Genomic DNA, 18,107 nt, shown 5'->3' with positions numbered 1-18,107 from the left:
TTGCAGTCAGAAATATTAGCTGGCCATGTAACTGATTCAGAACAAAATACTCATTTCTGGATTTGTTGCTTTCTACAGTGTTGTTGTGAAAGACATGGTTCCTAGGAACTCTGGAAAGGAGCTTCCTGAAGCTTTCTGAAAGGAAAGACATCAAACAACATCAAACAGAAAGGCTTTAGGCTGCACAGATGTTCTGTATCTGCATAAACACAAAAGTGGTGTTGCATAATGACTATTTTTTAACCTGTAATTTTTAAACTTTTTTTTTTTTTGTCAGAGCTGAACTACTTCAGGAGCCAACTTTCCTTGTGTTTGCAATGTCTGCAGTGGTGGAGGTTGGTTTGCTGTTGCAGAAGGAGCCTCTCAGGGACAGCACTGCTCCTGCTGTTTTGCTGATGCATGTGCTGTTAAGCATGGCTGTCACCTCCACGGTGTGATCTGCACCTAAGACATGTTAAAAGCTCATAAGCAACATGTTTCCCCTTCCCATGAAGTACTCTTTGCATGAACAGACTACATCCTCTCTTAACTTCTGATACTAAGATGATTCTAAAACCTATTTTTGAAGTCCCCTCTTCTCTCTTAAAATACCTTTCTTACAGAAAATGCTTGTGATTGTTTCCAAATTTCAAAAGTGACTTTGAGTGAGGTAAAAGGATGCTTCTTTTGGAAACTACATTTCAAGTTTGGAGGTACAAGACATGACTGATCAAAAACTCTGCATGGGTAACTCAAAAGAGCTGTGGCATGAAATTTAAAAGCCCAGCCAACCTGAAAGAAAATCCATTGTTCAGTGTGGAAGCCAGTTAATACTGCTCAAATGTAAACTTAGATTTTTTATTTTCTTTTCCTAATGCTATTGCAGAAATCTATTTTTACATTTACTAAAAGGATTTCTGGAATAGAAATGTAGCTTATTGAAAGCACAGAAAATGTTTTAACTATCCTTACAGCACATGACAAAGCAGGATTTTTGTAATTGAGCAGTAGTTAGCTGAGATTTCAGGAGCAAACTGAATAGGTGCATGATCCATAAGTCCTCAAGATGTTAAAGGTTTGGAAAGCAGACTCGTTCATCTCTGCAGTGTTTGCTCTTGATGTCCTTTCAGCTTAACAGTGGGAGAATGAGGTTTCATGAAAGCGGAATTTTCTGGTTACGTCTGTACATCAGTGCAGGTTAGAGCCCACAGAACACCCCAAATTGTGTGCATGGACACATGGTCCCCACAGAGCCCACTCCTTGGTACAGGCCAGCACACAGGTACACTACAAGCCAGTTCTCCACAATTATTTCCAGTACATAATGGTATATAAGGTCTTGAAATGCAAGCAGTGGCCGGTGGGGTGGAACAACAAATATTTTTACTGCTCATGCTTTGATGCAAGAAGTAAAGGTCGTCATATTTAATGCTAAGCCCCTGTATCATTCTGCTGTATTATTTCATTATAGCGCTTCTGACACACACACCTGTATGTGAAAAAGGCAGAATTTTGTAATTAAGAGCCATGGGATCTTAATTACAGACAGTACTGCTGCCACTGATGTCTGCAGCAAATCTTACTTTGGCTGCAGTTGTGAAGAGTAAGCACTCCAGTGTTCCTGCCATTCATATGCAATAAATCATACACTTTCTCCACCCAATCACAGATTATTTCTTCAAGCCATTATTTTTATTTCTAAACTGTATTTCCCAGTCCTTTTAAGTCAATAGCTTGACTTTAGCTTATTGTTTTCTTTAAAAATGTTAAGACCACACACTGAGCTCTGCTAGCACACTGTATTAAATCACTGGTAGGCAAATCTAACACATTACATACATGTTACAGTTGCTATTGGAACATGCCTTTTAAAAAATATCTTTATTGGATGAAATTGTCTCTTTCCCAAGAAAAATCTGTTTCTTCAATATAATTTATTATGCCTTTTAAAATTCTGTCTGTTCAATAAAATCTTTGCTATATTATAAATACCTGTAATGAAAATATAATTTAAAATTCTGAGAGAAAACTTTTTTTTTTCCTTTTACATTTTTCACAAAACCCACACAGGCACCAAGGAAAGACTAACAATAAAAATAATTTACTCCTTTACAATCTACTCTGTGTTGGAAACATTCAAAAGAGAGATTTTAAACTTGTCCTCTGATAAAACTTTGGCTACAATGTGGGAACTAATCTTAAAAGAAAGGAAGGTCTTATGTTTTCCACCTGTTTTATCTGAAAACCTCTTTCAAGGCATGATTTAGTGTCGCTAGTACTTTCCTTTCTGTAACACACCTGAATGAAGACTGGTTACAATCACTGTTATCTGAGGGAACCAGCCTCTAAGTTTCAATGCACAGGACTAAAAGTGGTCTTACCTCTCCAGATGGGAATATTTACCATGGAGATAAACTCCTAGTTCTGAAAATGGAACATTAGTGGAATTAAGTTAGTGCCCTCACTCTGCAACGGCAGCAATTACAAATTTTTATGGTTTTGCTTGTTCAATAGCTATAAATTGCCAGAAAGCTTGTATATGTAAGGGACAGCAGAAGAAAGCTTTCTGATCTGGACCACTTATGGGGAATTTTTTAATGACTTCTCATCCTAAGCAAATTTTTTTAGTAGTAGAGAGGGAATGATTCAGTATCAGAATTGTGTAGCTGTTATCCTTGAGTATGGACAAGAAATATGGAAGAGTTATTAAATCAACTAAGCTAAATCTATCTAAAGCTGGCAATAAAGCACACTAAGCCCATGACAGGCATGAAACTATCACAAAGAATAAATAAGCAGAGATTTTTAAATCTCCAGTTTGGAAAGACAATTCTCAAAATTGTCTTTAGAGGAGTCCCTTCTTTCACAGAAGATGACCTAAATATTGTTACAATAAATAGATTTGCCTTTAAATTACAGAATTTACTGTGAAGTATGAAAAATCACTATCCAAACTGATGAATTGTGAGCAAAAAGCTAAATTCCTGACTTAGAGACATGTGCATCATCTTTTAAAGAGTAGACAGTGAAGGAGAATCAAATATTCTAGTGTCTGGAAAACACATTTCAGTAGTAGATGAGAGAGAAAATAAAGTAAAAATCATTCAGCACTTGTTTGGATTATCTTAGGCACTGCAATGAGAAAAATATCCCCTGGGAATCTCCATTTCCTTGTTCTAGATCCCCGTTAATTTCTGAGCATCCAACACTGCATTATTTTAATTATGAAAAGCAAAATAATATGTCAGTCTTGACTAACTTTAGAGAGCTTTGTGTGGAAAATTTCTGACTCCATTCTTGGAGTATTTTTTGTATCTCATACCTTTCCCCTCCATTTTGCCTTAACTTCCTAGATACTTGGGAAATGTTACAATTTATCCCAGACACTGAAAAATCCAGTCTTTAAATGGGATCTGCTGGCACAGTTACCCTTTCTATTCCATCTCAGCTGCAGTTCAAAGAAAGGACAAAGAGATCCCACTTTGTTGTCCTAACTACTGCAGACATAGGCATCTCGTTTATATTACTTAATTTTAAAAATCTGACTGAGGCTCCATAGGTAGGTGGTTGGTCTTCAAAGCTCATATAACTGATACGAAAAGATCAGTACACCATCCAGATAATTAAAACCAGCATAAAGACTATCCAAGTGCTCTGAAGTGCTAACTATAGGAGCCGCTGTCCTCATTAAATACAGCCCAGAACGACTAGGTTCATAATACAGGCACTTCACTTAGGTAAAGTTAGGTGGCGAGAAGGCCATCCTCATTTGGGGATATTTTATGCTAGTGTCTGTCTGTATTTTAAATTGTGAATAACGTCATCAGTGTCCACTGATGCTCCAGTCGAACTCCAGCCTCTGAGTTGCTCCTTTATGGGAGAATAGAATGGTAAGGGAGCACTGTTGTTTGAAGAAGAAACATAAAGCCTATGATGGAAGCAGTACTGGATACACGTTAAATCTGTGATAAATTCCAAATATAAGACTTCAATATTTATTAAAAATCCAGGGATGAGAGTACCTCCCCATAGCTCTGGTAGTTTGCTTCAAAACTGCTTGGTAATTCAAGTTTTGAATAGGGTAGAAGAATAAGTAATGTGAAAATCATTTAAAATAGAGCATTCGAGTTTTCAGGGGAATACTACTTGGATTTCATGCCTGAGGGGGCAAATCTACTCTTGATGGTAATGAAGAAAGGCTTTGAAAAAAGCTATTACTAAAAAGCATCAGTTTACTGGCTTATACTCCCACACACTTTTTTTTCTTCTTTGATATTTGTATTAAATATGAAGCAATCAAAGCAGCAATCACACAACTAGAGCATACAACAGACTTCTGAAAAAAGCCTACAAGTGAAGTGGGGAGAATGAATATATCCAACTCAGTGACAGACCCTATAGTTTAGTTTCCTTCATTTATAATATCAATCAAGGCCTGCAGCAGTCTATCATCTCTATGCTTGTATGGTTTGGCATTGTAAAAGATATCAACGTAGTCACTGTACAGACTTTCTTCTGAGTCTCTCATCTGGGAAGGCTTGTTTAATTTTTCAAGGGCTTGATAGAAGTGCTCATACGGAATGTTTAACTTCTCACTTGCAGTCTTCTTTGGCAGTTGCTTCTGAGCCATCTGTCTGCTAAAAGCGCTTCGCAGTAAATGTAGCATAGCCTCTGATGGGATTTTATCTTCTGCTTTGTCACTGCTACTACTGGTATTTTCTGTGACATTGGGTTTTTCACGCAGGTTCTCTTGTGTGGGATGGTCCTAGAATACATATTAGCATAAAAAAGTTACGTGACAGAGAAAACCAACTGGATTCAGATTTGCTCTGGTTATCTATTTCTATCTATGTGTGGGTAGATGCTGTTTCTTCACCCAGGAGCCACTTAGCATCTAGAAAAGAAATAGACAATTGTACACAAAAAGAGACTATCAAAGCACTATATTCTACAAACTACCAAATCCCTCCACCACACATCCAACGTAGGAAGTTATAAATTCAGATTCCACACTGGCAGGTTACAAAACGTCATTTTATAGAAGGATGTGTCCCAGTCTTGAGAGTTACTTCTGTTTGTACTGTGGGAGACAGCTCCTCAGCAGTGTACCTGAAGGAAGCTTATACAGTAGTGATGGCAGCTCTGAATGTGTCACATACTGTTGTGCTTCCATATAACATTCTCTGCAGGTAATCTCACCTGAGAAAAGATGGTGAAATATGGCTAACAGTTGGCCATGACATATATCTTGGAAATCACAGAATCATAGAATCGTTAGGGTTGGAAAGTACCTTAAGATCATCTAGTTCCAACCCTCCTGCCGTGGTCAGGGACACCTTACGCTAAATCATGTCACCCAAGGCCTCGTCCAACCTGGGCTTGAACACTGCCAGGGATGGAGCATTCACAACCTCCCTGGGTAACCTATTCCAGTGCCTCACCACCCTAACAGGAAAGAATTTCCTTCTTATATCCAACCTAAACTTCCCCTGTGTAAGTTTTAACCCGTTACCCCTTGTCCTATCACTACATTCTCTAATGAAGAGTCCCTCTCCAGCATCCCTGTAGGCCCCCTTCAGATACTGGAAGGCTGCTATGAGGTCTCCAGGCAGCCTTCTCTTCTCCAGGCTGAACAGACCCAACTTCCTCAGTGTGTCTTCATATGGGAGGTGCTCCAGACCCATGATCATCCTCGTGGCCCTCCTCTGGACTTGTTCCAACAGTTCCATGTCCTTTTTATGTTGAGGACACCAGAACTGCACACAATACTCCAGGTGAGGCCTCACAAGAGCAGAGTAGAGGGGCAGGATCACCTCCTTCGACCTGCTGGTCACGCTCCTTTTGATGCAGCCCAGGATACGGGTGGCTTTCTGGGCTGCAAGTGCACACTTCCTGCACATGTTCATTTCCTCATTGACCAACACCCCCAAGTCCTTCTCCGCAGGGCTGCTCTCAATCTCTTCTCTGCCCAACCTGTAGCTGTGCCTGGGATTGCTCCCACCCAGGTGTAGGACCTTGTACTTGGCATGGTTAAACCTCATGAGGTTGGCATCAGCCCACCTCACAAGCGTGTCGAGGCCCCTCTGGATGGCATTCCTTCCCTCCAGCGTATCAACCGAACCACACAGCTTGGTGTCATCGGCAAACTTGCTGAGGGTGCACTCAATCCCACTGTCCATGTCAGCGACAAAGATGTTGAACAAGACCGGTCCCAACACCGATCCCTGAGGGACGCCACTCGTTACTGGTCTCCAGCTGGACATCCAGCCATTGACCACAACTCTTTGCGTGCGGCCATCCAGACAGTTCTTTATCCACCGAGTGGTCCATCCATCAAATTGATGTTGCTCCAATTTAGAGACAAGGATGTCGTGTGGGACAGTGTCGAACGCTTTGCACAAGTCCAGGTAGATGACATCAACTGCTCTACCCCTGTCCATCAGTTCCACAGCCCCATCATAGAAGGCCACCAAATTGGTCAGGCAGGATTTCCCCTCAGTGAAGCCATGCTGGCTGTCACCAAGCACCTTGTTGATTTTCATGTGCCTTAGCATGCCTTCCAGGAGAATCTGCTCCAAGATTTTGCCAGGCACAGAGGTGAGACTGACTGGTCTGTAATTCCCCCGGTCATCCATTTTCCCCTTCTTGACAATGGGGGTTATATTTCCCTTTTTCCAGTCATCGGGAACTTCACCTGACTACCATGATTTCTCAAATCTGATGGCCAGCGGCTTCACAAGTTCATTTCCCAGCTCCTTCAGGACCCACGGATGGATCTCATCAGGACCCACGGACTTGTGCACGTTCAGATTTTTAAGATGGTCTCGAACCAGTTCCTCTCCTACAGTGGGCGCAAGGTCTTCAGTCTCACAGCCCCTGCATCCATCTGCCTTCCAAGACTTGGGTGGTTTGGTCAGAGCCTTTGCAAGTGTAGACTGAGGCAAAGAAACCATTCAGAACCTCAGCCTTCTCCAAATCCCGTGTAGCCAGTTCTCCCGAGAGCTTCCTGAGGGGGCCTACATTCTCCCTAGTCTGTTTTTTATTTGCTATGTACCTGTAGAATCCCTTCCTGTTATCTTTAATACCTCTAGCTAAGTTTAATTCTAACTGGGCCTTAGCTTTCCTAACCTGGTCCCTAGCTTCTCGGACTATATCCCTGTACTCTTCCCATGCCACCTGTCCTTGCTTCCACTTACTATAAGCCTCTTTTTTCGACTGAATTTTCCTCAGAGGCTCCTCATCCACCCAAGGACGTATCCTGGCCCTCCTGCTGCACTTCCTTCTGGTTGGGATGCAACACTCCTGAGCTTGCAGCAGGTGATACTTGAATATCAACCAACAGTCTTGGGCCCCTCTGCCCTCTAGGGCTGTATCCCATGGAACCTTCTGAAGCAGGCTCCTGAAGAGGCCAAAGTCTGCTCTCTTGAAGTCCAGGGCAGTGAGCTTGCTTCACACTCTTCTCACTGTCCTGAGGATCTCAAATTCGAGCATCTCGTGATCGCTGCATCCAAGGCTGCCCTGGAGAGTCACATTTCCAACCAGCCCTTCCCTGTTGGTGAGCACGAGGTCAAGCATGGCACCTCTCTTTGTTGGCTCCTCTATTACTTGCAGAAGGAAGTTGTCTTCTACACAATCGAGGAACCTCCTGGATTGCTTGTGCCAGGCCGTACCGTCCTTCCAACAGATGGCAGGGTGGTTGAAGTCACCCATGAGAACAAGGGCCTGCGAGCATGAGGCTTTTCCTATCTGTCTATAGAGTGCTTCATCCGCAGGTTCTCCTTGATCAGGTGGTCTGTAACAGATCCCCACAGTAATGTCTCCCATAGCTATATTCCCTTTAACCCTGACCCACAAACTCTCTGTGGACTGCTCACCTGTCCCCAGACAGAGTTCCATACTCTCCAGCCTATCCCTAACATAAAGGGCAACTCCCCCTCCCCACCTGCCAGGCCTGTCTTTTCTGAAGAGCCTGTAACCTTCCATTCCAACACTCCAGTTGTAGGAGCCATCCCACCATGTTTCTGTGATGCCTATTATATCATACCCCCATAGACGTGCACACATCTCTAATTCCTCTTGTTTGTTCCTGGAAGACTAATGCCAGATACAGATGAAAAGAGAAGTTGGTGAGAGGCATAACCTTGTTTCAACAGTGTCTATTATGCCTGCCATACTGACATATTTCTTCCAATTTATTTTCATGTACATGGCTGCTACACCTGCAGACACTTATATAATGTGTTTAAAGATCATAATCATGTCTCCCTCAATCTTCTCCTTCAAACCCAGCTGAAGAAGGTTAACCCCTCTATACTTTATGGACATTATTGTGATTATGTGATTAAGTATTCTAAAGATGTTGACATAATCAAGTGTTGTGAAAATGTACAATACTACCACCCTATGTATCTAGAAACAAACTGTCACTCTCACAAGCCTGGAGCTTGTTTAGAGCACGCTACCTGATATGTAAAGCAAGAGTGACAAAGGAGATAATAGCAACACATCCATTTAAGCAAACCTTCTGAGTCAGTGAATTCCTGACTTTTGTCATGTTTTCTGTTACTAACTTCCTTCCAAACATCCTGGGAACACTCCAGCAGGCAAAGCTCCTTTTGGATGTGACACTTGTTCTTACTAGAATTACATAAATTTAGTGTGTCTGTCCAAGGTGTCCTCCTCCTCCTTGTATCACTCAATTGCATTAGCTATTGAGTTTACTGCTTTAGTAACAATACCATCTTGCTTTAGTAACAATATCCTCTTATTATCCTAAACCCCTTATATATTGGCATATGAAAACAGAGACTAATAAAAATATCAATTGTGGACATGGACAAAATTACGATACAAAACTCAAAAGTGGTTAGGGGCTAGATGACATAAATACAGAATGAGTACATATCTTCCTACTAGCAAAAAATACCATTTTCTTATAAATTGTAAAATAGATAGGGAAAAAACCTAACTGAACACTACCTCTACAAAATCTGTCATCTTCTCCACTCCTCTTCTGTCGTTTTGCACAGCATTGTAAGATGTGTATGTACGTGGCTGCTTCATATGTTCAGGCTGTGTAGCAGTGCCATGCAAAATCAATTTCCAATTTACAATCCTTCCTTCATTTTCTATTCGTCTGGACTAAAAGACATGCATGGCATTAGCATAAGTTCTCAGGACATAAGAAGAGGAAACACGACATTTGATTGTAAAGTAGACAGAAGTGACTAAAATAAATTATAAGGCTTTCAGTATCTAAATGAAGACAATTACTTATAAGCATAAAAGAGATATATTAGAGACAGGATATATCAGAAAGTAGGATTTAATCCAATGGTTTAACTACTCCAATTATCACACTTCGATGCAACATAATTATTAATTAATTGTGTGAGCATCAATGGAATTTTGTTATAACACAGAATGCTAAAAATTACTAAAGTAATTTTGTGTTATTACTATTTATTCACTAGGCCATTCCTTGGCAATTTCCTCACAAAATTTACCACTGGAACAGTAATTTGGAATAATATTCTGCAGTGATGTACAAAGCAATCTGAAAGACAGCTTTAGGCCCATTAGGTTTGGCAGTGGTATTTTAGCAGTAGAAAATGGAAGAGACAAGTACAGAGACTGCTAAAACTTTATTTTACCGAAGCTTCTTTCAGAATTTTTGCTCTATCATTTAGTGACTGAAGATAGAGACTGAAGCTCTTCTTTCTTAACAGAAGTCTATACCAAAGTTAACATACACAGCTCTCATGACAACTAAGTTATGAGTAACTTTGTATGGCAATCTGTGATTTCTGCTTATTTCAGGAATCACAAAACACTACAAGCTGAAGAAAGAGTACATGACATCTTGAGGACAAAATGCTTGGTTTATTATAAGTTTCAGAAAACTCGCAGTTGAAAATTGAAAATGAAAGATAATTGTAAACAAACTGCTTTAAACTTTTTTTAAAAATGCACTATATTGATTACAAAGAGCAGGGTATCTGTAACCATGGGGTTATCTATAAGCCTGTAGCAATAACACCACACTGTTGACACTGATATTTACTTCTACTGCCTTGTCCATTGGCTTAGTATTTGGCATTATCCTCCTGTTTATACAGTCTGAGGCTAATAGGGACTGGAGGTTCAGTGTCTGCTAGGAAGCATTCAGTTTCTGTCAGGATCTGACCCCTAATGACAAGCTTATTAACAGACAACTTCAGTGAAATCCTCCAGAGATGAGTGTGCTTGACCACTCTCTCTTTGAAGAGAATGATTTTTCAGCTGCCTATCAAGCAGCTTTATTCCAGTGTTTTGCTGTTGTAATCCATATCCCCAGGTGGTTCTAGTAAACTTATTTATTTCCTATCTGTAGATTCCTTGTCTTTAATCCTTAAATGTTGTTCAGCAGTAATTACTCTAAGAAAGAAGTCAGGGAAAGGTATACATCAGAATAGCTCTCTGAGGTTCATTTTCAACTAATGAATTTCACATGAGTTTTGAACTAATGAAAATTACGTACACACCAAGAAAAGACTAGATATACCCTGTGTTATTTTCTGCAGAAAAAGAAATATTATTAACTAAATAATAGTTAATCATATGTTAATTTGATTACATATTTCACTCCATGAATCACAGAAAATTATATGAAGCAATTCCTTTCATTGACATATAATGTGTGAGAAACACAGGCATGAAATTTTTTTGACAGGTACATGTTGGTGAAATGAGGCTGGTTCTTTGCGTTTATGTAAAGAACAAGAAAATTTGACCCTATTTTTTTCTTTTAATCATAGAATCCTAGAACGGTATGGGTTGGAAGGGACCTTAAAGTTCATCTAGTTCCAGCCCCTCTGTCATGTGCAGGGACACCTTCCACTAGATGAAGTTACTCAAAGCCCCATATCTTTAATACAGATGGTGATTTAGTTTGAATGAATTCTTGTAGTTTGCTTAATGAGAAGAGTGGCTAATGATCCTTTTACCTGTGTTAGCTTCCAAATGTAGCTAGTTAACATACAGACATACTTACCATATCAGTAATTCTTAGAACCCAGGTGCCTGTTGGATTCTCTCCCCATGTGTGAACAGACATGAAGTCCCAGTTCTTAAAGCCATTGGGAGATCTATCTCTCTCTCTCTCAGCCAATAAGACAGTGCTGGTCCCTGTATTAGTGCAAGATCAACAGTAGTGACTGTTCATGTGTGACTGCTTTTACTCTTCACATTGCTCAACGTGCACACTATCTAGTGCATAGATAACCTGGAAAATGCACTATTGCATAATTGCGTGTGGAACAGGAAATGTGCTACTTCTGATTAGTGGTTCCTTTAGTTATTTTCACAGCAGTATTTAACAGCATAAAAACTATCATATTAGATCATGCTAAAAGGTACATCTTGCTTAGTGTTCAATCTCCAACACAAAAAAGCAGTGGATGCACATAAAGAAACATAAGAACAGAGGTCAGATGCAATCAGCCTTTTCCACTGGTGACTGGCTCAAGAAACTTCTGAGACAGAAGTTCTGAAGGCAAACCAGTTTACACAGTATTGTGAAACCAAAGACTTATCCTAAATTTATCACAGTTGGGATTTTTTGTATGAGTTACAGCCTGAGAAACTCAAGTGAGTTTCACTTCAAAAGGGTGAAAAGAACATGCATTGATATTATTATAACAAAAATGCTGCAGTTCACAGAATATTTCTGCTTCAGAAAAGATCCTGCTGCATAGTAGGAAATTTCTTGAGCTTTTCTGCATATAATGGGAGAGCAAGTGAGTTATATTTACATAATAAAAAGCAAAGAAGCCCCAGGGAGCCTGATCACAAGCTATAAATATATTTAAAGGTAACATCATAAATACAGAGAAGGAATGACAAACATTTGGTAGTACTGTTTTGCAGAAAAGGAAAAAAACAGCAAGAACCAAGGGAAAAATAGCTTAACCATGAAGGAAACATGATACTATAGTGGAGGCAGCAGCACTTGACTATCTCAGCTAAACTCTTAGAAATATATACAAAGATGAAGAACATATTACTGTCGTCAGTCTTTCAAAAAGAGGTGTTTTTCTAAGATGAAGCCATGCTTCCTACAGATTAGCAACAGAACAGTGTTCTGGGAGAGAAATACCTCTATGAAAGTAGAATAAGAGTTACTACTCCTGTCATCTCCATGAGGTACCTAGAGACGGATTATATATTTACTTCCAAACTAAAACTTAGATAAGATGGAATTGAATTTGAAAATACCACCAAGAGTCAAGGGTAAAACACCTCACAATGACATTGCTCCTGTAGCACAAAAGGTAGACTCAGAATAGGAAGAATTAAGGTTAGGCGTAAAAGGAATCCCAGACAAGGTAGGGTTTTGAAATACACTGCATGTACAGTATCTTAATCCTGCTCCCTAGTGAGATCCTACAGTAATAATATGAAGACTCTAGTAGTTTACCTCTGAATTACTAGATTAGGCTTTAACTTCAGTAAATTAGATCAGCCTCATGTTAAATTCATACCTGAACACCTGTCTGTCTTTCTCCTTCTAACACCAGTTCATCTAACAGATCTTAATCTCTACCAAGTTGTTCATACTAATTCTCTTTTTTTTTTTCTTCTCTTCATGGTGTTTTTCTGGGCATTGTCAAGATGGCTTGCCATATTCTAAAACATTTAGTATAGCTGTACAAAGGTGCCTGACAGAGACACCATGTTATTAAATACACCAGTGGGAAGACACAGTTACACAAAATCTAGGGAGTCAGATTTCCTCAGTTTTCCATTAGTCTGTTTAATTGTAGTAAGGCTGATAAGCACTATTGAACTGTAATTTTTTGTCTGCCAGGAACTCTCAGTTTTTATAGGTCCTGTTCCTAAACAGAAACCTATTATAAACAGTTCCTTCATTTTCTGAAGTCTGATTTTCAAACCTTTTCTCACAAATATAACCCAGAACACTTGAAGGCTAAAAAAGGGTTTCAGAGAACCAGTTTTCTGGTTCCCAGGGTGCTTTGTACTCATGCTCTCCCACTGGAGGTCACTACATTTGTCTGATGATGTATTTAGCTCTTCCTAAACCACTGAAAAACACAGAGGTAGTTTTTAAGGAAATAAATGTTACACACCACAGCAACACAAATAGAGTGTGCAATTGCTTCCTGTACCTGCTGGAGATACCAGAGTGACATGAAGATCACCTCTACGGGAATACTCAATCGTTGCCACCAGCTGCACATGCTCCAGAGATGAAATGAAGCTTTCTTGAGCCTCGCAGGCTTTTGTAGGAATTTCAATGATGACTTCCTCATTTGCTCTTAATAATCTGGCAAAATTACAAGAGTTCTTTGATCGTGCACAGAAACTTTTGATTCTGGATCATTATGTTAAGTGCAAATGACACATTTAACACCCATTTCAAAATTATAAGAAAGAAAGAAGTAAAGACAAACTGTACATTCATTATTTTTTTGAATGCTCCAGTAAAAGCCATGGGGAGCTCTGGAAGCACAGACAATACTTAAGTGGACCAAATGATAAGAGCTGCTTAAGACAGACTTGTGCAACATACCCTGGAAGCAAGCAAGTCTGACAACTGAGGGTTTCTATCAAAACTTTGTTGTCCAACAGAGACTACAAAATACCAATCTTTGCATCACATGACTGTATGTCATGGCTTAGTCTTAATTGCCTCAAATATTCAGAAGAGCTGTTACCATGGAGTTAAAATACTGCAGCAGGCACAGCTGTTTTAACCTTTTGTAGTCAGCACCATCTCAAGAAGGAAAAGCTAACATCTGTACAAAGAGCTACTATGCAAACCTCTCCCTGTACAAATTTCATTACTTCTAAGGAGAATGAGGTATCCAAATCTCCACATAAATTATTCTAAACTCAGAATTGTAGGATCTTTGTTTTTATAATGTAAGATAGAGGACTGCAATACGCATACATAAACAGAAAGTATTACATACATCAGTACTGGGTCAACACTCTTTGGAAAGGAGAGCTCACAAAAGTAAATTGGTAGTAGAACAGTATAAATAATAAGGTTACCAAGAAGTGACACTCCAAAACACAGTAATATATTTCTGCCGAAAGATTTTTAATGCACTCACAGAGTATAATTTCAATCTTTGAAATAGCTGTGTTTTTAATAGACAACAAATCTGTAAGTGAACAAGTGGAGACAAAAAATTATATCCTTCTTAATTAATCAGCTTAGTGACTAATTACAACTTACCTGCACGTTGAGCTCAGTTAGACCCACTACGCTGGGAGCACTTCTGAATGTGGCTGGTAAGTCTTTTTAGTGAGCCTTTGAGATTTGTGTTTCATAAGAGACATGCCACATGTGACTAAAGCTCAGTCTATCACCTTGACTTCAACATGCACTGTGCCTACCATGGGAGAAGAATTGCTAAGACTGATTACAGATTTTATTTTTTTTTTTAAATCCCTGGGAGTCTTTGGTATCTTTTTACTCATCTTTTGACAGCACTCTAAACATTCATAGCTTACCTGATTGCTTTCAGTCTCACAGCATCATCCATCCATACACTGGCTGCACAAGCAGACATAATTATCTTTGTTACAGCTTCATGCTAGCAATTTCCATCAGTCTTACACTAAAAAAAGCAAGCAAAGAAATGCTCCTTGCCTGCCCCTGATGAACACAGTAAGGCAAAATTAAATGAATCAAAAGAAATCTCTTAGTCTGGTTTAGAGCAATCTGTGCAGAATACTATCCTTCAGGCTTTAATAAAAGAGATATAAGCTTAGTTACTGCAATGGAAATTCTTACCTTGGTTTAAAGCTTTTGTCTTTGACAATACACTCTCTCTTTTCTGGCACACCTTTCCATCTTTTGGGATCAGCTAAATCTACCAATGCATTGGCGTTGAGTAGTCCAAACCCAAATCGACTGTTGACCATCAGTCCCGCTCCATTCTTTTTCCATCCTGGATTTCCAGCCAGTGGATCGTATTCTGAGGTCCACACTACCAAGTGCTGCATATCCCTCCATGTTAGATTTGGGCTGTTGAGAAAATGTTCCTCGTTAATTGTTTCAGGGCTATTTTTCTCTCAATTATTATTATAGTAATAATAGTAACATAATATCAATAATAATATAATTAATAATAATTACAGTTATAATAATACATATAAATAATAAAAATAATAGCGTGATTATTATTAATAATGATATAATTACATTATTATTATTATTTAGTTTGCAACAGAATGCAATTTGAATGTATACGGTATTCCATTATTTAAAAATATACAGTGCTTAAAATATACATGCTTATCCTCACAATGCTTCTCCAGGTAGACAAGGTTTCCGTGTAAATGAAGAATAGTTATCTAGCAAAATTAAGAGTCAAATTCTTCCAAATTATTCAGGCATTTCAGTATGTCCCATCAGTCTTTATGGGACATGGACTTTGAAAATTAACTGGGTGTTTTGATTCTATCTGTGGTTAACTCTATGGCCCTACCTATCTTGGCTTATGCCATCAAAGGAGTATGCAACGGGAACTGGAGCTGAACCCACACCATTCAAGCACTAAGCCTATGCCTTAATGCATGACGTGTTTTCTGTGAAAAAGCCATTGTCTTGTCTTATCCTGTTCTTTCTTATCCTCTTTAAGTCCTACATTCTGACTACCAGCCCTACAGGATCTTAACCTGTCTGCTCCCAGCCTGCTCTGACAGTCAAGGTTGGGTATTTTCCATTTTATGCCTCAGCAGCAGCAGAAAAGCTTCAGTAAATTGACTAAAGACTTAAACTCCTCCAACCTATTGTCTTCAAATTACGTTCTGATACATGTGCAACCTCACTGCTTTGAAGTGCAATTGACAGAATTTAGTGAACAATTGTGGCCAATGCATGAAATGGACTAAAATTCCTCTGTCATCACATATTACTTATGTTGGTTCTTCTTTACTCGGAAGGTGTTGAGGCAAAGAGCTGCTTATTTTTGTCATCAGCCTGAGCAAGTCTGACTGACAAAGTGGAGTTGCAGCATGAGACGGTGCCACTTCATACAGACAACACTTCAGGGAAGATGGTGGGGTGGCTGAGAAAGAGGAGTTTCAAAGGTAATTGTGTGGCATCTTACTTTGCTTCCAGTGCCAAAGCAAAAATTCCTGCTGCCAGTGGTGCAGACGCAGAGGTCCCAGTGTGAGTCTCTGTACATTCATTGTGAAGATCAGCACTTGTCTGAGCAAAAAAACAGCAACAAAAAAAGACTGCATGAATAAACAGTTGTAAATACAGTCATATCCACACTCACAAGCATAACCATATATCCTTTACTTGGTGCACATCAATACATTTCTCACCAGCGCAAAAGTGAGGGATGCTTAAATCTGTTCATATTTCAATCCACTCTTTTTACTTCAACTATAATTTTTGTATCAAAACGCTTTGTGTTGGAACAAAATACTCCCACACTAAGTACCTTATTTTATTCTCAGGTTTCACAATGAGTGTTTCAGGCTTACTGGTGAATCATAAAAACAGATCATTGTGTTGGGCCTAGAACATTTAAAATCACTGCTTCCTAGAAGATTATTCATAGGATTAGTATTGGTGTTCTGCTCCCTCTTCAGCAGAAGAACTATAATTTGCAATGAAACATGTGCTTTATTTGGAAATTAAATACCAAGCTCTTTTACCCGTGTATCTACATGTCAGGTATGAAGAGAAACCACTTAGGAAGGACACATCTCCTGGCTAACTTGGAATGACATTTTAAGCCCCATCAATGTAGTTTATAGTAAAATTAGCATCCACCAGGGCTGAACAGAAATTATAAGTACTTCAACATTATTTTATCACATGAACTTTCTTCAGTACAAGCTATTTCTTGCACAGGAATGAAAGCATGGAGACTGATATGCCTGTTTGCTGAGGACCTTTTAAAGGTTTGCAAGCAGTACTATTGCTGTCACAATCTTACAAAAGGTAATGGCAAGGTATAGAGAGATACTGACTCACTAAATTCAAAGGTTCTTTTTGCCTTTCCTCTAAAACTCCCTTCATTTATCCTTTCTGAAGAGTGAGACCATATAAAGCTTCATGCAGAGACCTCTGCAATACAAACAGCAGGCAAATTCAGCAAGCTGATTTAACTGGATCAACGCAATGATTTTGTTTAGCTATTGCTTACAGTCGAAGATGTTCCAGGAATCCAATCACTTTTTGAAACACAAACCCCTCTGTTTTCCAAGGCAAAAGCACTAAGCATGTAACACATAACACAAAGCAGGTACTAGAAAACAAGCATTTAAGAGCTCTCACTTATTATTTGCATATGAAATACATTTTTATGTTTGTTCTGAATCTGGTAAAAACAACCTACAATTCTTTGGTCTGTATAATCCCCACTGCTGTAAGCTGTGGCCAGAGTTGAAGAGCACTTCTCTGCATACCAGGGAGAAAGGCCCTGCTGAGAAGCACTGCTAATGGAAATAGTGTAGATACTATCAGTGTAACCATCACAGTCACAGTTGTCACCCTGACGGCCTCCGTTCCCAGAAGCCCATACGAAAATGGAGCCTTTCCCATTTCGACCCTAGAGAAAATGGAAATGAGCAGTTATCAAAGAGATTTCGGTCTCTGTAATGTACTCTCAACAACCTCTCCCCCCCAGAAAAGCCTGATAAATAAAACATTTTCAGATAGAAAAGGACAATTTTCCATGCGCACCGTAGAAGACAGAGACAGAAGAAACCAGCTACTTGAGGTATCCTACTACACACCCTACAGTACATATCTTAATTTGACTGGTCGAGGGTTAGCGTTCCACGTACAGCAACTTTCCTCAGAATAGGATTTTAAGTTAAAAACAGAATCTGTATTCAACAGGTAAGTTTTCCCACACACTGATGTTTTAGTTCGGACTACTTCTATGAAAAAAGCATTTTTTTTTTTTTAAGAAATGGGAAGTAAAAACTTCTCTATTTCACTTATTTCACTTGCCTTTCCTGCAATCATGGAGCTATGTGTAAACAGTATGAATTATGCACATGATAAGACTTCTCCATCCATTCATTTTTTGTAAGGAAGCCTTTCATGGTTGGCCTTTACTTGCTGAAACACAGGACACCAGCAAGCACAT

At 39.3% G+C, this 18,107-nt stretch overlaps 1 protein-coding gene across 1 annotated transcript in view; it reads right to left on the bottom strand.

Annotated features, from left to right (window-relative positions):
- Nucleotides 1-1,841: 1,841 nt before the first annotated feature.
- PCSK1 (proprotein convertase subtilisin/kexin type 1) overlaps nucleotides 1,842-18,107 on the bottom strand; it is a 33,121-nt gene continuing 16,855 nt past the window's right edge. Inside the window, exons 8-14 of the mRNA XM_062628481.1 lie at nucleotides 17,349-17,561; nucleotides 16,104-16,204; nucleotides 14,783-15,016; nucleotides 13,146-13,303; nucleotides 11,012-11,145; nucleotides 8,959-9,120; nucleotides 1,842-4,744 (exon numbers count right to left, since the gene is read on the bottom strand). Coding sequence (XP_062484465.1) covers nucleotides 4,382-4,744; nucleotides 8,959-9,120; nucleotides 11,012-11,145; nucleotides 13,146-13,303; nucleotides 14,783-15,016; nucleotides 16,104-16,204; nucleotides 17,349-17,561 — 1,365 coding nt within the window. The 3' untranslated portion in view covers nucleotides 1,842-4,381. The remainder of the gene's footprint in view (nucleotides 4,745-8,958; nucleotides 9,121-11,011; nucleotides 11,146-13,145; nucleotides 13,304-14,782; nucleotides 15,017-16,103; nucleotides 16,205-17,348; nucleotides 17,562-18,107) is intronic.

Source organism: Pezoporus occidentalis, unplaced genomic scaffold (genome assembly GCF_034315485.1).
Source record: "Pezoporus occidentalis ecotype Australia unplaced genomic scaffold, CSIRO_AGI_Poc_V1 ctg318, whole genome shotgun sequence".
In the NCBI taxonomy this organism is placed as follows: Eukaryota; Metazoa; Chordata; class Aves; order Psittaciformes; family Psittacidae; genus Pezoporus; species Pezoporus occidentalis.
Note: the sequence above shows the minus strand (reverse complement) of the source record. Positions and strands in the feature narration are given on the sequence as shown.